This window comes from Dama dama, chromosome 28, assembly GCF_033118175.1.
Source record: "Dama dama isolate Ldn47 chromosome 28, ASM3311817v1, whole genome shotgun sequence".
NCBI classification, from domain to species: domain Eukaryota; kingdom Metazoa; phylum Chordata; class Mammalia; order Artiodactyla; family Cervidae; genus Dama; species Dama dama.
Genome location: NC_083708.1, coordinates 33845669 through 33866456, shown reverse-complemented (window position 1 = coordinate 33866456; position 20788 = coordinate 33845669). Strand labels below are relative to the sequence as shown.

General features: G+C 38.4%; 1 protein-coding gene across 2 annotated transcripts in view; it reads right to left on the bottom strand.

The window, feature by feature from the left end:
* Nucleotides 1-571: 571 nt before the first annotated feature.
* Nucleotides 572-20788, bottom strand: part of FRK (fyn related Src family tyrosine kinase) — a 98576-nt gene continuing 78359 nt past the window's right edge. The window contains exons 3-8 of one of the 2 annotated variants that reach the window (XM_061131932.1): nucleotides 18106-18269; nucleotides 15808-15976; nucleotides 13006-13164; nucleotides 4455-4636; nucleotides 2632-2797; nucleotides 572-2252 (exon numbers count right to left, since the gene is read on the bottom strand). In XM_061131932.1, coding sequence (XP_060987915.1) covers nucleotides 2044-2252; nucleotides 2632-2797; nucleotides 4455-4636; nucleotides 13006-13164; nucleotides 15808-15976; nucleotides 18106-18269 — 1049 coding nt within the window. In that variant the 3' untranslated portion in view covers nucleotides 572-2043. The remainder of the gene's footprint in view (nucleotides 2253-2631; nucleotides 2798-4454; nucleotides 4637-13005; nucleotides 13165-15807; nucleotides 15977-18105; nucleotides 18270-20788) is intronic. The other variant, XM_061131933.1, reaches the window with a different exon arrangement.

Sequence of the window (20788 nt, the reverse complement as noted above, 5' to 3'; positions counted from 1 at the left end):
CTGATGGCAGAGGGAAGGTTGGGAAAGGACTTCGATCTTTGTTAACACCATTGATGGGATTCCCAGGTGGCCACTGGTAAAGGATCCATCTGCCAGTGCAGGAGATGCAGGTTGGATCTCTGCGTCGGGAAGTTGCCCCGGAGAATGAAATGGCAACCCACTCCAGTGTTCTTGCCTGGGAAATCCCATAGACAGAGGAGACAGGCAGGTTACAGTCCATGGGGCCTCAAAAGAGTTGGGCAACAAGAACATCACTGAATTGCTAATGGTATTGTTCATGAAACCATCTCTCCTTTGTTAAATAACAAAAATGCAACTGAGTAAATTTAAAGATCAAATTGGCTTTATTCAGTGATTCTTGAATCAAGACAGCATCTCATTTAACAAATAGAAAACAGCTAGGCCATGCCATAGAAAAGGAAGGACTTTTAAAAACAGGAAAGGGGGTGGGGAAAGGAAGTTATTAGCCAAGAATGCATTGTTTTGGACAAGGTTGTCCTCCTAAGTGGGATGGAAGGGGTCTATCTGGCAGATTACCTCCCTCCTGCTGGCCCAGTAATTCCAGGTTGACTGGTTGGTTAAAGGCTACATTCTTGGGAGAGACTGAAACTGCAATTAGGGTAAGTGTTAGGTCTAGGTTTGCTGACATGGGGCTTAGCACAAGCGACTCCCCATCTGGGGCCTGTTATCTCCTTTTTAACAACTTCTGTCTTCCAATTAGAGAGTTAGAGATTTACTTAGTGCTTAATCTACATTGTGTTGGGGCTTCTGTAACTGCTTAGAAATGCTCTTCCTTCCCTTTAAAGAAAGATGAGAGAATATACTCAAAATATTCTCAATGTACTCAAAATTTTCTTATGAATTGTTTCATTCATATTGCTTTACATTAAAAGAGCTTTTCATATATTTCTTTGAGGACTCTCTATACTTATCTAATGAGGCACAAAACTTGATAAACCAACTGCTTAAAAGAAATAAGATTCTTGCAAAGGTTAATTAAAGCTTAAGATGAGTAAAAAACCCTTTTGGCCTAACCAGACAAAAAATACAGTGTTAAAACCAAGGTTATGAAACCTTATTATTCCTTATTCTTTATTTTCTAGATCTGAAGCAGAATTTGACCCGTTTTGTAGTCAGTTTGAAAATCTGGCCTATATGCCAAAAGTATATATTTTTTTAATTATTCAGAATCCTAGGTCATAAAGCAATCCTACTGATCTCTCATTTTCCTAAACTATTTTGATACTTATTTCTCAGATCTTGCAGGCTATTAGATGTTTCTTGCATATTTCCATAGATAATAACTCATCAGCTTTGCAATCTGATTCTTAACATTAAGAGCCTAAAACTAATGTAGATGAATCTCAGATGACACACATTGAGGTATAGAAAAATTCCATCATTTCCTTCTACAAAATGAGGGAAATTTTAATTCTTTTTCTCAACAGCTGCTTCATTTTTTTATGCATGGGAAAAAAATATGTGCAATTACTCCAAGTACAATCAAGTCATTTAACATGGCTTTGCCATCATTGTAGTTACAGGATATTTTAAATGAGAAAAAAAAAAATCTCAAAGCACAGGTCCTGCTGTGCAGAAAAGCAATCAGATTCCTTCATAATAACAGCCTGATGGGATTCAGCAATCCAAGGAATAATGAATAACCACTTTAATCAGTAAACAGGAAAATGCTACAACAGTCACTGAGTAAAAATTGAGTATCATCTGTTGATCCTCTTGATCGGCATTTCAAACAATAAATAGAAATGTAAGTCTCTTTTAAAAAGAAAAATAACTCTGTTTAGTACGTTTGATTTGGCCAGGCAGTGGGGAGATGATATTTCATCTTATACTGTCCTTCAGTATTGCCCAGTTGGTAAAATGTACATTTAATCTTTTATATATTATGTGGCCAAGTTTACCTTATTACTTGAATATGTGAAGAGAAATTCATTTTTACAGCTGGTTAATATGATTGTATTGCTGAACTGATTATTGGGTTTTATTGCTGCTTCATTATTTGTTCTTCCTCTTCAGTGTTCATCATAGAAAGTTATTTGTATCTGAATATGAAGAATCTGTTACAAAATAATCCTCAAATTTCCAGTGCAGTGTCTCAAATGTTGGCCGGTCCTTAGGCTCTGCATTCCAGCACTCCAACATGATATTGTAGAATTGCAATGGACAGTTAGATGGTTGAGGGAGTCTATAGTTTTGACCCAACATCTGGATTACCTGAGCACCCGTCATACCTAAAATATATACAATGGAACCAACAAAAAACAAATTGAAAATCAAAGTCTTAAATCCATAGATACTGATACCCTAGAGGACAAAGCAAATTGACTTCCTCGGAGAGACTGTGAAGTCCTCCATTCTCTTCCCAGGCTGTCAAGACTAAATCCCGCAGCAAGTACTGTCTATAAGACTGAAATTCAAGAGCAAAGGATAAGGAGGCAATAAAGCACCTCATTAATGCAAATCATTATCATCAAATTTTATCTATTATGCTCCCACAGGCGCATGGTGTGGTCAGCCTCATAACTCTGCCCTCTAAGTCTGGGCAAAGCAGTTAAAGTCACACCTAAGTAAGTGACCTACAGCAGAAAGGCCCGCTTTAGAATTACTCACCACTATAAGGCATTTTGCCATAAGTAATGATTTCATAAAGAAGGATTCCAAATGACCACACATCAGACTTAATGCTGAATTTATTAGTACGAATGGCTTCAGGCGCAGTCCACTTCACCGGCAGCTTTATTTCGTGTTTAGCTTCATAGATGTCTTCATTCTCTACCTGTTAATGCATTAAGGAATCAAGCCAAGTTAAAGTGGTATTTTTTTTGGCCACCCTCATCCATCTGTAATCTACTTCTCATTAAAATATAGAGGGGAAAGATTCAAAATGAGTTTAGTTCAGGTGATAAGTACAGTAGCAAATTAGTCATTAATGAAACATTATTTGAGAGCCTGAAGTGAAAGTGTTCGTCACTCAGTCCTATCTGACTCTTTGCAGTGCCCTGGCTCCTCTGTCCATGAAATTCTCCAGGCAAGAGTAAATGGAGTGGGTAGCCTTTCCTTTATCCAGGGGATCTTCCTGACCCAGGGATCAAATCTCCCATCTCTTGCATTGCAGTCAGATTCTTTACCATCTGAGCCACCAGGGAAACCCTATTTGAGAGCCTGTTGCTTCAGTCATGTCTGACTCTGAAATTCCCTGGACTGTAGCCCACCAGGCTCCTCTGTCCATGGGATTCTCCAGGCAAGAACACTGGAGTACATTGTCATGCCCTCCTCCAGGGTATCTTCCCAACCCAGCGATGGAAACCAAGACTCCTGTGGCCCCTGCATTGTGGGTGGATTCTTTATTGCTGAGCCGCCGGGGAAGCCATTTGAGATCCTACTGTGTGTTAAAAGTAGTACTGGAAGGAGCATTATATTACATATGGGAAATTCGTCTGTGAGGACACTGGTTTTATACCTGGTCTTTAACAAACTAAAAAAAGTGAAAACAAAGCCTGTTTTTTTAATTTACTGCTGGTATTGAAGAGCCACTGACTTTGAGAACTACCATGTAACCATTTTCTAATACTGAAAAGTAGGATCCAAATGATTTAAATTACTATATCAACTAACTGGGGATCTAATTAATTTACAAAGAGAAAAGACAACTTCATGAAGATCAGAAGAGAATCATATACTTGTGTTTCATGCTCCACACTCATATTTTAGGACATAATGTAGAAATAAACATTTAAAGTCAGAGAAAAACAGCTAATACTACACTTTCCATATCAGTGTCTTCTGGCCTGATGTCACAAAATTGAGGGAGGTAGGGGGAGGCAGTATTTTAAAAACCAATGACTGCTGTTGAGTTCTGGCAGCATGCATATTAGTCTGGCACAAAGTGAACAGCAATACATAAAGTAACTGTACAAAGTGTGCTGCTTCTAAATAAACAAAGGCAGACAGAGGCTATGGTTGTTTAATCGCTAAGTCATGTCCAACTCTTCTGAGAGCCCATGGATTATAGGTCACCAGGCTCCTCTGTCCATGGGATTTTCCAGGCAAGAATAGTGAAGTGGCTTGCCATTTCCTCCTCCAGAGGATCTTCTCAACCCAGGGATTGAGCCCACGTCTCCTGCATTGCAGGCGGAGTCTTCACCACTGAGCCACCAGAGACTGGATATGAAAAGCTGACCATTAATTCAACCGCAAACTTAATTACATACTTTCCCATATGGTTGGTCATTGTTTTCCCTGTTTCTTTCAAGTTGGTGAAGAAACAGAAACAGAGGTTAGTTTTGTCTGTAGAGCCGTGGTATCCTGACATGATCTATGAACCACAGGACTCTCAGAAATATTGTAGGAAAAAAAAGCAGGAATGCTACTAGTCTACTGGCCCGTTAGCCTTTAGACTCATTACCAACTAATTAAAACAAAGCCAAATCCACCTTAAAAACTCGTGCCAGTCCAAAATCTGCCACTTTGTAGATATTATGTTCCCCAACAAGGACATTTCTGGCAGCCAAATCTCTATGGATATAGTTCTGGGATTCCAAATAGGCCATTCCAGAGGCAACCTGGGCTGCCATGTCTACCTGCTGCGTCAGATGGATTTTTGATCCAGCATCATCTAGGCAAAAAGAGAAAATAAGAGATTCAGTTTGGAGAACATTTGAAATATTGAAGCAAATTCTAAGAATTCTGATGAGTGAGCTCTCAGTGGGATTAAGTGCCATAGTGATGATCTGTTGAGAAAATAAATATAATCAGTACAAGCTGTTCCATTTCCTATGAAGGGTTAACGAGGCAGCAATTTTCAGAGTTCAAACACATTTCAAAGCTGAGTCCCTCCCTTCCCTAAATGAACATTACTGAGAGAAAGGAGCAAAAGAACCACATGGTCCAAACACAGCTATAAATATCTGAAAGGGTCCAGCTATTGCCATTTTGAATACCACATGTCACTGACTCATCTCTTCCTGGAAACTGTTATTTGGTTGTTCTGGATTTCTTTCAATGTATAGTTTGTTTTAGTCTTTGAACCTAAAAATAATGCTAATTTGCATGGTTGAGCCAATGAAAAGTTCTCATTCTTACATTATATTGTTCTTAAAAACTAGCTCACAAAAAAATGTAGGCTCTATATGTGTAGTTATAAACTGTGTATATTACATTTGTACTCCATCAAGTTTGATACATGTGTTAAAGTTCCTTTCTTAGTCTGTTATTCTTAGAATAGGTTGCTCATCTCTCTAGGCATGGTATACCTTTCATAGACATAGTTTCTCCTACTCCTGATGCTGTATAATGAAGTACAGGAAATTTATGTAGTAGAGTCAGTCTGATAATTAAAGAGAGATTAGTGTTATCTTATGTTGCTATGTGAAACAGTGTCAGCCATCCCTGCATAGTTGAGATGCTATACTGTTAATAGATGTCTTCAAGTTTTTGGAGAATTGAAATTGTCTCACATAAATCCAAACTATCATTATCCTTGTCTGAATAAGCCAAACATCACCAAAAATGCATTGAATTTATGGTCAAGAGTCTTACACACAACTCCTGACCTGAGAGGTAATCACAGTCCAGGAGGGAGGAACACTGGTTTGAAGCTAGAGTGTCAGATTTGAATCAGGGCTCCACCTTAGATTTCTCCCTGACTTTGGGCAAGCTGCTTAATACTCTTGTGCCTCAGTTTCCCCATATATACAGCAATAATCATTATTACCTCATGGTGCACTTAGTCACTCAGTCGTGTCTGACTCTCTGCGACCCCATGGACTGTAGCCCACCAGGCTCCTCTGCCCATGGGGATTCTCCAGGCAAGAATACTGGAGTGAGTTGCCATGCCCTGCTCCAGGGGATCTTCCCAACCCAGGGGTCAAACCCAGATCTTCCAGATTGCGGTGGATTCTTTACTGTCTGAGCCACCGGGGAAGCCCTTACGGCATGGATTAGTTGTTAAAAGAGAATTAAAATGAGTTAATACATATGAAGCACTTAAAATAGTACTTGACATAGGAAGAACTCAGTAAAGTCTACCTGTTCTTATTATCTATCATTGCTGCTGCCTAATCAGAATTAAACAGTTTAAGATTTGTGAAACTAGAGATGCATGTGGATTACCCAAGTGGAAATGTCTAAAAGAAGACAAGCATATGGTTCTGAAGCTCAAAGGAAAGCATGCAGCTAGAGATATGGATTTAAGGGTCATTGTTTATGGGTGGAAGTTAAACATTAAAACCTGCTGAGATTGCTGGGAGGTGATAGAATCATGAGAAATGCCAACATTTACAGTGGGCATAGAAAAATAAACCTTCAAGAAAACTGAGAGGAATCAGCCTACAGAACGAGAGAAGAACCAGGATAGAGCACCCTGACAGTCAAAAGTTTGAGACGAGAAAGTCACCACCAGCGTCAAATAAACCCAGCAAGATAAGAACCAAAAAGCATTTCTTAAATATAGCAATTAAGAAGTCATTGGAAACACTGGTGAAAGGAAGAAAATCTCACTGGAGATGGGGTATAAAGGGTGAAGGGCTGAATGGGAATTGAGGACATGAAGATAGCAAGAGGAGAAATCAATTTCCAAAAACCTAATCAAGAAGGGAAAATAACAAAAAGCTAGCAGAGAAAATGAAGTCAAGGAAGAGAGAGCAATTATCATAAAGTTCATAATAGTGAGGGATTGTCATTGATAACGTACTAGAGCAGTTTCTGGAATGCTGAGTATATTCTTATTCTTGACTTGCATATTGGCTGCATAGTTGTTTATTTGCTCACTTTATAATTACAGAATAAATCTATATGTCTAAAGGGCATAAATTATACATGTTCCTTTCTACATGTCTATCATCTTTTATAATTAAGAAAATGAAATTAAATAGAATCAAGGAAAGTTTTCAAATGAGAGAGACCTAAGCACTGTGTGTGTGTGTTTAATACAAGCAGTGTATTTAAATAGGATCTTAGTAATAAAGGCCACTTATGACAAACTTACAGCTAACATCATACTCAACAGTGAAAAGCAGGAAGTTTTTCCTCTAAGATCCAGAATAAGGTAAGTATGCCCACTCTCACCACTTCTATTTAACAAAGTATTGGAAGTCTGAGCCACAGTAATCAACAAGAGAAAGAAAGAAATTGGAAGAGGAGCAGCAAAATTTTAACTATTGGCAGATGACATGACACTGTATACAGAAAATCTTAAAGACCCCATCAAAAATACTCCTAGAGCTAATAAATAAATTCAGTAACATTTAGGATACAAAATTAATATACAGAAATCTGTTACATTTCCTTACATTAATAATGAACTATCAGAAAGAGAAAATAATAAAACAATCCTGTTTACAAGCAAATAAAAAGACTGCAGCCTTGTGAGAAACCCTGAGCCAGGAGACCTGGCTCATCTGCACCTGGATTCCTGATTGCAAACACTGTGAGGAAATAAATGCTTGCTGCTTTAAGCTTCTAAGTTTTGGAGTAATTTGTCATGCAGCAATAGATAAAAGGTTGATATTTGGAAAATAATATCAGTGCTATGTATGCAATTAAAAACATGGACCCTGGGACTTCTCTAGTGACTCAGTGGTAAAGAACCCACCTGCCAATGCAGGAGACACGTACTGGATCCCTGATCCGGGAAGATCCCACATGCTGCTGAGCAACCAATCTTGTGCTCCACAGCAATGAGGCTGTGCTCTGGAGCCTGGGAAGTCACAACTGCTGAAACCTGCATTGCCCAGAGCCTGCGCTCTGCGACAAGAGAAGCCCCGCAATGAGAAGTCACGCACAGCAACTAGTGAGTACCCACTGGCCACAACTAGAGAAAAGCCTGGGCAGCAATGAAGACCAGGCACAGAAATAAGTAAACAAAAAAAATTTTTAATGGATTATGGAGCCAGATTTCCTGGGTTTGAATTCTCGCTCAACCGCCTTGAATGTTAGTATACTTAACCTCTCCACACCTCAGTTTCTTCAATTGCTAAGTGGGGATGATAATGCTAAGAATTCATGAGGTTGTTAGAAGAATGAACTAAATTAATACTTGTGTATGACTTAGAAACATTCCTGGCACATAGTAAGTGCTATATAGTTGTCTTTACAGAAAAAAATTAAAAATATATGCTCCTCTCCAACCATCCCATATGGTTGATTTCCAGGAAGTCACCTCATCTCATACTCAGAGCAACTACAGGAGGTAGTTTGCCCAGTTTGATAGGGATTCCTGGCACTCAGAGGAAGAGATAATAATTTTTTGTAATATTTATTTATTTATTTATTTTTGGCTATCCTGAGTCTTCCTTGCTGTGTGGGCCTTCTCTGGTTGCCATGACCCATGGCTACTCCCCAGTCGTGGTGCACAGGCTTCTCACTGCCGTGGCTTCACTTGTTGGGGAGCACAGGCTCCAGGATGCTTGGGCTCAGTAGTTGTGGCTCACAGGTTCCAGAGCACAGACTCAGTAGTCGTGATGCAGGGGCTTAGCTGCATGTGGAATCCTCCCAACCAGGGATCGAACCCATGTCCCCTGCACTGGCAGGCAGATTCTTAATCACTGGACCATCGGGGTTGTCTGGTAATAAGTTGCAGAGATTCAAATCCAGGATATTGGAGACTGAAATTTCATGATTCATAAATATATTCTATACTGCCTCCCTAAAATCCGCCTTATACTCCAGAGCACCGAAAAGCCAGGGGCTATGAAGAGACTTCCATTCATACACACAGTAAATAGCTATATAGTTGTGTTCAGTTAAAGGGTATCTCAGTGAAAACATTCCTGTCTGCATCAATCCACTAGGTGGACTGTCCATGAGAATGATCAACTATATGCTGGAGCTTGATTCATAGGAAAAGAAAATATCCTGACATATACTAGATGCTCTACAAGTATTTATTGGAAAGCAAACAAGCCCAACTAAACTTAAAAGATGCAGGTATTTATCCTCTTTAAGTTTCAATAAGAAATACCAGGCATCAATTACCCATAGTGCTAAAGTTTTTTGACAGGCTTCTTCCATTTTGGAGAAGTTTATTACAAAAAAAATATTCAGCCAAGCTCAGGGATTACAAAGATGGTTCTATAGAAAAATGTGTTATTTCAACTATCAAATACAACATCTAATCCTATTACAGCGGATATAAAAAGGTTTTCACTGACAGGCACAATAGTGAAGGAAATTGAGTAATACATTTCCTGCCCTGAAAGACTGCAGTGGCCTAGGAAATGTGTACAACCTCAGAGCACACTTCTAATACAACAGCCATGTGTCAAAACTGATATAAAAGTTCACAGACCTGCGACGATTTACATCTGCAGCAAGGAAATATTTTCATTATGTTCCATTACTCAAGAGCCTTTCAGCTTAATAATATTTATCATGATGGTCTGTTTAAGAGTGGCAGATTCGTTTTAAGATCACTTTGTTGAAATGAATCCCTCTTGATTCGGAAGGAATTGCCTGTAATGAGCACACCTTCCTTACTCCCCCTGGCTACTAAGAATCCTGGCAAATGAAGGCCTTTGTCAACTCGACCCTGATGGCTCAACCCAGAAGACAACAGAATTCGTGCTCAACCCCGAGTAAAACATATCAACAGCCACAGAAATCCTCAATGTCAAAGGAGTCTGCAACGTAATATAAGTGTACCTTGGCATTCAAGCTGAATATCAAGAGTCTTAAAACAAGTGTAACCCCAAGTCCCAGATTAGGTTCAGAATAACCCCAACTTAATCTATTCATCATTTATTCATTCAATTAGTCAACACACAATTAGTGCACACCTTCTGTGCACCTAACGTTGTTCAAGCACTAAAACTGAGTTGTATTTTAGGAGAGACTAAAAATAAGCTATCTAAATAAATCATGCATTACAAAATGAGTGGGGGCTTCTCAGGCTCCGTGAGTAAAGAACCCACCTGCAATGCAGGAGACATAGGAGACACAGGTTAGATCCCTGGGTTGGGAAGATCCCCTACAGGAGGGCATGGCAACCCACTCTAGTATTCTTGCCTGGAGAATCCCATGGACAGAGGAGCCTGGCGGGCTACAGGCCCTAGGGTTACACTGAGTCAGACACACCTGAAGAGATTTATCACCCCAGCTACTGTGTTAAGAAGAAATGTAAGGGGTTAAGAACCTAAAGAGGGACACCAATTTGAAGGCTACTGCAGAAACCAGGAGAGAGCTGATGATGATTTGCATAGGAGTAGTGGTGTTGAGAAGTGGTAAAATCCTGGATATATTTCAAGAGCAAGCCAGTGGGATGCTCTGGTTGGTCTGATATAGGATGTGAGAGTAGAGAAGATTGAGATAGTAAGCCTATGTGTTGGCATCATCAGAGAAGGAAAAACCTCAAGAGGAGCAGATTACCGAGGCTAATATCAGAGATTGGTTTTTGGACATGTTATTTTGAGATATCCAATAGACATATGTAGCAGAAATGAGGGCTATTTATAAATTTTTGTTTTTTCTTGCTTTTAAGTACTTTAGAGGGTTGTGCTCCCCTATCCCTTTGACTTTATTTAACCAAACGAACAGGGTACAGAAGTTACCTCTGTCACTCCTGGTCAGAAACTTTAAGAGACAAAATGAGATTAGTCATAGTTCTTGCTCCTGACAAGGTGATCAACATACCTGAGACACTAGCCAGTCTATTTTTCATATGTTAGCATGAGCAAGAATAAATTTTTGTGTCAAGCCTCTAGGATTTGCAGGAGTTTATTACTGCATTATACCCATATTATCCCACATCATCCAGACTGATACAGCATTCACATAGAGAAATTACAAAGGCAATTGGATATACGACTCTGAAGTAATGGAGGGATATGATTTAGGCAATTGGTAAAACATAAATGTTATTAAACAATAAGAGTGTTGAGATTAGCAAGGAATCTAGTGATGTTGCAAAAGAGTCTTGGAAAATCCCAAGATATCCAGAGGTCAGGGAGATGAGGGAAATCACATAAATTGAGAAGAACCAGAAAGAAAGAAAGGAGAAAAGGCCATTGGATGACATGTCCCAGTAGCCAAATGAAGGTAGTGGTTCCAGAAGGAGAGAGTATCCATTGAATTGAACACTGTTGATAGTTCTTAGGACTGAGAATTGACAGTGCTATTTAACAGCATGAAGGCTTATCATTTGACAAAACATTTTTGTTAGAGATAACCTGAGATGGCACCTGTATGTTTGTCCTTGGGGATAAGGCAAAAGGAGTCAGTGCTGAGGTTAGTCTCTCTATGGTGGGTAACACAGTACTGTTAAATATTTTATCTTTATGCGAGGGAGCTAGGTATATTTTCTGTTTTTAACATCAGTTAGCAGGTCTTATGCTCTTTGTTCTTATCTAGTTTTGCAATTTAATATCACCAGCTTCACCAGTCACCCTGAAATAAGAAAATTCTATCTTTCTGATATCTTTGTTCTGTTATTCTCACCTCTCTTCACCTCATACAATGTATCAGTCCCCCTCTCACATGTCAAGAAAGTAAAGAAAATGCCTCTTCTTTAAGCATGAATTGTTCTCTCAGTACTTGATCTCCATTTCTTTGAACATCTCATTTTAATGCTTATAATATTTCTGTTTATTAAATTATTCATTTGTAATAAACATCAAAATTCTACAGTGCCATTAAGTCTTCTCAGACTACAGGAAGCAGATGTAAAAATAAAGTAATAGTATATGTCTGCTTTTTAGCCTGAATATGCTGGGAGAAATATCAATAGCCTCAGATATGCAGATGACACCACCCTTATGGCAGAAAGTGAAGAACTAAAGAGCCTCTTGATGAAAGTGAAAGAGGAGACTGAAAAAGTTGACTTAAAGCTCAACATTCAGAAAACTAAGATCATGGCATCCGGTCCCATGACTTCATGGCAAATAGATGGGGAAACAGTGAAAACAGTGGCTGACTTTATTTTTCTGGGCTCCAAAATCACTGCAGATGGTGACTGCAGCCATGAAATTAAAAGACGCTTACTCCTTAGAAGGAAAGTTATGACCAACCTAAACAGCATATTAAAAAGCAGAGACATTATTTTGCCAACAAATGTCCGTCTAGTCAAAGCTATGGTTTTTCCAGTAGTCACGTATGGATGTGAGAGTTGGACTATAAAGAAAGCTGAGCACCAAAGAAATGATGCTTTTGAATTGTGGTGTTGGAGAAGACTCTTGAGAGTCCCTTGGACTGCAAGGAGATCCGACCAGTCCATCCTAAAGCAGATCAATCCTGGGTGTTCATTGGAAGGACTGGTGTTAAAGCTGAAACTCCAATACTTTGGCCACCTGGTGCAAAGAGCTGACTCATTAGAAAAGACCCTGATGCTGGGAAAGATTGAGGGCAGGAGAAGGGGCCGACAGAGGATGAGATGGCTGGATGGCATCACTGACTCAATGGACATGGGTTTGGGTGGACTCCAGGTGTTGGTGATAGACAGGGAGGCGTGGCGTGCTGTGGTTCACGGGGTCACAAAGAGTCGGACACACCTGAGCGACTGAACTGAACTGATTCTAATTTTTTCTAGCAGTTGGAAGTATTTTAAATACCAACAAGCACAGTGTTGTCAAAAACTGGCAAAGAGAAAAATGAGGGTAACTTTCCTTCCTTTCCCCCCAAAATATTCTACATCTCCTAATTCTGGGCCATGGAAAATATTGCTCCATGACTGATATTGTTCAATTAGTTAGTGTAGGAAATAAAGCATCAGGCAAAACATCTATTCTTCAATTTTCCACATTACATGTAAGTACTCTGATATGTCTATGGTGAACAATTTGTTCTTGCACTACATAAATATTTTTCCTCCCTTTGAGTACACAGTATACAGCCTATTAAAAAGTAGTTGAGCAATTCAATGTTAAGACATTCATTGTCACAGATATGCCATAGTAAATATCCTTTGGGTTATAGAAGGCTTGCTAAATTGACATTTATAGGATTCGCTAAACTAAATTCCTCTTTTTTTTTCCTTTTATTAAGTCTTCAGCTTACTTTGGAGATATTCTTGCAGACTTCCATGTCTCATCAACTCTGTAATAATATAAATTGGATCTTCTAAAGTGCAAACAGCATAAAGCTGGATAAGCTTTGGATGTCTTAGGTTCTTCATTATCTGTGCTTCCCTCAGGAAGTCATTTGGATCCATTGAACCTGAAACAAGAAGAGGGGGAAATCACTTTATGTTATTGAGGCATTCCTGTCCTCAGAGCAGCCTGGTGGGAATCACCGAGATTGCTTCCTGCCTCTCAGTAAAGTAAGAGTATTGGTGTCACAAATCTTCAGATTTATCAAGGAAGAGAATCAGTTCAACCAGGGCAACCTAATAACTGATGTGTTGGTGCATCAGGGCTGTGCAGCTTATATATTATGACCTGTAGGTGAAGACAGGTTGATTCAGGTCCATATGAAAAATGAAGGAAAAAGGAGAGACTGACAGTCTAGTTGATAAAACAAGGCAGGCATCTTAGGAATACAAAGAGAAGACAGTCTATTAACATGAACACGAAAGACACTGAATGTTTAATTACTGCAGCGAGATTTTCTGCCCAGAATCCAAAGACTAATCATTGCCCTGTCCTTGGTACCCACTGTGGAAAGAGTTTGAAAACTATCCTAAAAAGCAATGTTTCTGTCTTTAATTTTGTAGGGACATATAGTATAGACCAAACAGAAAACATTCATGAGCCCCTCCCCCAAATTAGTGTTTTTTTCACCACTTGAAACTGACATTCCACATTTTCTCATGTATTAATACCTCCACAGTTAGAGTTTTAATAGCTTGATAAGGGAGACATTGGAGCCAATTTTGCAGACTTATCTAAGTTAAATTGCATTTATGTTGGCTCAACTCTGACTCACCATGCAAAGTGCCAAGTAGTTACAATCACATAGAATTTAAGAGAAAGAAGGGTACCTGGAGTTTACATTTCATTAGTCATTTAAAAATCTTTTATTTCTTATACAATATGATGTTTAAGAGTCACTGATGTAATTGGAGGAATACTGTCATTTCACCTCTCCGTATTCACTATAGATAGTGCAAACATTTTCACTGATGCTCAGAGAGTCCATTTTGTTCCTATTCTCTCATTTTGAAGACTTCACAGCTAATATTTGAACCTCAAGCATGGATAAGCTTTGACACTCCAAGCTAACACTCTGACTTGTTCATTAATACTTGGTTAGAAAGCGTTACATGTGACCTGCAGTCTATTTCACAGAGGCAATCTATCCTTTGGTATGCCATTTGAGACTCTAAAAGTTCACTACCCAGGTTCAATCAAGCCCTACCTCACTTTGTGATCTTGAACAAATTACCAAACATCTCTGAACCTCAGTTTCTTCATCTCTAAAACATGGCTAATAATTCTGCCAACATCATAGAATCAATGTCAGGGTAATAGTATTGTCTGGCACATATGTGTTCAATGAGTGTTGACCATATTTGTACTATTATTCACAATCATATTCTTAGGAAAACCAAACAGATCAACTATAAATATCTCTTCACTGACTAAGGAGAAGAGGCAAGGACTTACAGAGGAAGAATATGGGGAAATGGCCTATTCTCTTCTCTATCAATTTTTTCTGAGCTCCCTCATTTCAGTTTCCACTGGTTTGCTCCACATAATCAAATAGGATTAAAGTCTTGAATCACTGTGGCAAAATGGAGCTAAGAATAAAAGAGGCACCCACACCATAATAAGGGACCATTTAGGGTTGTTATAATTAGTTTGGCCTATGGTCAATTACATATATAGTGGGATCCTGCCCCCACCCCCAAATAATCTGACTCATGAAGTTTCCAGTGAAAGCATCAATTATGATCTTCATTCAGACAATTTATCTACAATGTGTTTCTATGTTGATGCTTTGGGTGGTCATCAGATTCATGGGATACAGGCCACTTATGTATGTGTATGTTTTAGTTGCTCAGTTGTATCCAACTCTTTGTGGCCCCATGGACTACAGCCTGCCAGGCTTCTCCATCCATGGAATTATCCAGGCAAGAATACTGGAGTGGGCTGCCAGTCCCTTCTCCAGGGGATCTTCCCAACCCAGGGATTGAACCCAGGTTTCCTGCATGGCAGCTAGATTCATTACCATCTGAGCCATCAGCGAAGCTTAAATCATTGCTAAATCAGACCATCCACTAGAGCTGGAACCAGAGGATATCAGGAGCTTCTGCAGGGGAAGCTGGACCAGCTGCATAGCAAGACAGACCCAATCTCAATTCAACATTAAATATTAATTTTTGCCTGTCAAAGCTACTGTGGGAGTTGATTTCAGGCTTGTCTTTATTGCATGGCAGTCTGCTAAGCAATAAAGAGCTGAGAAGATTGATTAATGGCCCCAGTGAAGTGAAGACATTTAAGCAATCACCAAAGCTGTTTGCTGCTATTACACTGTAAATCAATAATAATTATTCCTGTTGGAGAGAAAACTATCATGGAGCTTTTTTTTTAATATAAGAAATCTAATTTTTTTGTTCTCTTTTGACCTGTGAAAGGCCTTCCTTAGAGAGCAATGTTAGGATGGATAGCTAGCTGCTTCTTTTTTGGAAAAAAGATGATAAGATTGGACAGTAAAGGTTAGTCTCAGTTTTCAACAGGATTAGGATTCAAAACCACATATCTGCAGTAATTGTGAAAATCTCAGGTGCTGGGATCAAGCACTACGGTCACCTAGCAAAACACTTGCTTGGTGTCCAAACCAGCTGTCCCATGACCTCTTGAACATTTATAATGGCAAGTAGGTTATAAACATCAATGTATGCCATCCTGGTGCCCATACCTGGCTTTAATGTTTTCACTGCTACTGGAGTGGTATTGTTCCACAGGCCTTCCCACACTTCACCGAACTGACCGGATCCTAATCGCTTCAAAAGTTGTATGGAGCTGCGGTCAATCTCCCACTGGTCCACAGTTTTATATGACAAATCAAAGGGAGCTGGGACTTGTATCTGTTTCACAGAATAATTAGAATACTGGTAAGAAAAAAGTTATATTTAACAATTTTTTTTGTTTGAAAATAATAACCTAGGTACTTTTAGAGACATCACTCTTAAAAACAAAATATTGTAAATTTTATCCCAATTACTTTAAAATGAAAAGCAATAGTGGTAGAATCTGTGCTATTACCTCATCCAGCTGCTCTCCTCCCAAATCCTGCTCTATCAGGCACCTTGCTGTCCATCTGTCCCACCCCAAACCCAGATGTCCTCCTCCCACTTACCTGGTGAGCATTCTCTCTGTATCCTTGCCTACCTAAATCAAGGGTCAAGGTCAAATGAAGTTCCATCTATCCACAGTTATTTCCCCAACTCTCTGACCCATAGTATCTACCATATGTATCATCAAATTTCTCATAATTAATTTCATCTTTTTTCAATTAAATTTACTTATCTGTTCATTCATTTACTTAATAAATAAATATTTTTCAAGCACCAACTAGGCTTCATTGTGTAAACAAAACAGGCAAGGCCTCTGCTTTCATACTTCATAGTCTAGTTTGTCGTCTGTCATTTGATATTTATCTTATTTCCTGGCATTGGCATCTTGAGGGCACAGAAGGTCACCTATGTTTTGTAAATCTTTTCCCTATCTGAATTCAACACTATTAGTTAAACTAAGTATTTTTAAGTCATGTCTTGGTATCAGGTGAGCTATTTCTTAGCATAAGCTTAGATGTTCTTATGAGGTCATTTCTGTACCATCTAAGATGTATACGCATGCATGCTCAGTTGCTCAGTCGTGTCTGACTCCTCGCTACCCCATGGACTGCAGCCCACCAGGATCCTCTGTCCATGGGATTTTCTATGCAAGAATATTAGAGTGGATTACATTTTCCTCCTCCAGGGGATCTTCCCGACCTAGGGATTGAACCCTCGTCTCCTCCATTGGCAGGTGGATTCTTTACCACTGAGCCACTGTGGATACCCCAAGACGTATATACTTATACCAAATTGCATATTCATCTGGCAGGATTTAGCTCGATAAATTCCCTACATAATGATCAGAATTCTTCAGCTTCTATTTGTCTATAGAATTATAATCAGGCATCACCAGGAAGCCTTCAGCAGTCATCCAGGCATAAACCACAGGCCTGGCTATACCGTTGACTGTACATGAGACCTGAACCCTGATGAGGAGCTGAGGCTTTGGCCAACTAGGGTGACCAACCACTATCTAACTTTAAACACATTTAGGTAAAGCATGCAAACAATGGAATTTAATGACCGATGTAGATAAAAACTCTATAAATGTTATCTCCTTCCACCAAACACCAGGCCAAACAAACTGTTAAGCAGTTAAATGATATCTATTATATGCAGACAACTGGATAATGAGCCTGGTCATTTCATGTTAATATTCTTGAATACAGATCATCTAAGTAAGAATTATATTCCAGCACTTTTTTCTCCTCCAGCCATATCATTAAATGCTCCAATATCAGGATGTTAGATTAGTGTCTTAGTGCAAAGAAAGAATATATTCTGTGTTCAGTGATTGCTCACGGTCAGGACTCGGCAAACTTCTTCTGAAAAGAATGAGATTGTAAATATTTTAGACTTTGTGAGCCATATAGTCTCTGTTTCAACTACCAAACTCTGCAATTATAGCAAAAAGGCAAAGACGATTGTAAATGAATGAGCAAGTCTATGTTCCAATAAAACTTATTTATAAAAATATTGGGGCTTCCCTGGTAGCTCAATCAGTAGAGAATCTGCCTGCAGAGAAGGAGATCGGGGTTTGATCCCTGGGTCGGGAAGATCCCCTGGAGAAGAAAATGGCAAACAACTGCAGTATACTTCCCTGGAAAAATCCCATGGACAGAGGAGCCTGGTGGGCTGCAGTACATGGGGTCACAAAGAGACAGGCACAACTGAGCCACTAATACTTTACACTTTCATAAAAATATTAATAAGTGTGGGGTAGTATTGGCTCATAGGCCATAGTTTGCCTATCCATGCCTTAGATATTCAATGACCTTTTTTTTTCCTGAGCTAACATATCATATGACAAAAAACTCCAATATCTGAAGGAAAAAAGTAACTTCAAAATTAAGGAACACAGCTTGAAAGCAGTTCACCTTTAAGCATGGTTTTCCCAGCTTGACACACAGGCCATCACTTGTCTTGGTGTAGTGACTCACGAATTCATTCAGTGTTGAAAAGGTTCTTCTCCGGGTGAGGAAAAAGCCCCCTTCATCCAGTCGTCTGATTCTGTAGTGTTTCACAACCCCTTCATCTAAAACTGGAACCCAGAATAAGTCCTTTTAATAAACTTGCCAAAGCAAAAGAGATTTGCTTATTTTGTGATGATAGTTCCATGCATGGAATAAAATTTCGACAAATTCTATTTATTTCTCAACTTTTCTTTCAGAAAAGGCTTCAGGAGGCTTACAAAAGCATATATAGCAGAATAAAAAGGAAAAAAGAATGGGAAAATCATATTTTAAAGGAAATATAAAAATAAAAGAGTATGGTTAGCACTAAGAAAACCATGCTTTGAGGCTTAGTATACTTGTTTAAAACAAGCTATAAAAGTGACTGTATTATTCTAACAATGTAAAGAAGGAAATAGTTTCAGAAATCACAGTGTTCACAAGATAAAATCACAAAAGATATTTAAAAACAGTTCTTTCTGGTACAGAGACAAAGGATAATTTTCTCCCATTAAATTATATAACATGGACACTGAAATAAAAGTGCTCTCAGGAAACAAAATCTATGTATAGATATATAGATACAGATATAGAAAGGGAAGGAAGGAGAGACAGAGAAAAACATTATTCAGCCTAAAAAAAAAAAAAAAAAAAAAGGAGATCCTGTCATTTGCAACAATGAATGAAACTGGAGGCCACTGTGCTAAGTAAAATAAGGCAGAGGAAGACAAACACTGCATAGTATCATTTATATGTGGAATTTTTTAAAAATGAACTTATAGAAATAGAGTAGACAAATGGCTGCGTGGGGGTGGCATGGGAGGAATAGGAATAGGGAGAAACTGATAAAAGGGCATAAAATTTCAGCTGTAAAATGAATAAGGTCTAAACATCTAGTATATAACATGGTGACAGTAGCTGATAACACTATATTACATAGTTGAAATTTGCTGAGAGTAATTGTCACGTGTTCTCACCAAAAAAAAAGAGAGAAATATATGAGGTGACAGATATTTTAATTAACTCGATGTAGGGAGAGGGAATCCTTTCATGACGTATATGTATTTCAAATCATCATGTTGTACATTTAAATATCTTTTTGCCAATTAAACCTCAATAAAACTGAAAAAATCATATCATCTGCATACATGAAAATATTTTACTTTCAGTTCTTTATATTAAATGCAGAGGGCAGGCAAATATTTAGTTCTTCCAAAAATAACACAAGGTTCTTAAATCATAATTTTTCAAGTGTCTAGAACACATTCTTGTGCTCTCTGATCTGTCAAGTTACCATTCCCATTGACTATAACTCTTGAGGCAATGTTAATTGCCTTATATAATCATCACCAAATAGAGGGGTTTTATTAGGATATAGAACTAAGCTCATACGGATTTCTGTATATGGATTAAAAAGTTAAAAAGAAAAATAAAGAGAGATGTAAACAATATTAACCTCAATGTATTTCTCCACAAAGCAATAAAAAATATTAGAAGTAGGTAGCTACATTATAAATTATACCTGCAGTTTATATAAATGTTGGCCTGAAAATTCAAGTTTGCCATTTATCAAAAAGAATAGTACATAAATTGTAACTGAGATGTCTAGCAAAGCAATATGTCTCTAACTGGAAATGATGGGAAGCATCACCATTTTTTTCCAATAAAAAAATTCTTTTTTAATCAAGATGGACCATATCTGGCTCCAAACTGAAATGGACTACATGGAAATTAAACTTAAGAATTATCTTCTAATGCATCACAAAAGGCCTAGTGACTTCTAAGCCAGAGACTAAAGTCAACAGTTGACTGAAGTGTCAAAATACTCGTGCTTTTCTCAACAAGGGATGCAAATCCCAATGATTGATATGGCTTTGGCAATTGCTATTGATTATAGAGAAAACCTAAGTAAATGTTTACCAACTATTTATAAATAAAAATTTAAACTCTCAACTGTAAAAAACAGTATTTTCTAACTGGTACATGACCAAAACACGGCAATGTCACCGAACCTCCATTTCTTCAACATTAAAATAAAAGAGCAGGCTTTAAAAAATTTCAAAATTTCCAAACGTTTCTACCTTAATGTTCCAACATTTCTAATAACTGTTGCTTTCTCTTTCTGAATTCTCATTTCTTTTTGTAGTCCTTTCAGAAAACTACAAATTGTGAAAACTACACATTACCAAAAGAAAAAGTCATTCTCACCTTGCAACCTTAAATACCCCTTGAATGGTTTTTCCATGAATTTTCTAAAAGCTCGATCTTCTTCGGGTCTCAATTTAAATTCTCAGAACCAGCCTCCTCCCATCACCCTGTTGCATGTACCCTTCCAGCTCCTTTCTCTCACATCACCCAGGTTAATTGTGATGGTGGATTTATCTCAGTAGAGGTGGCTCTGTGAATTACAGGGTCTCTGTGTCTTGAACTAATATCTACTCGGATCCTGACACAGAGTAACAACTAATAAATACTTGCTAGTTGAATGAGCAATGTCACTAACTTTTAGATTTGAAATGAAATATAAGCTTCTGAAATGTCTGCTGCAAAATTAAATAGCTAGCATTACTGATTCAACAGACATGAATTTGAACAAACTCCCAGAGAT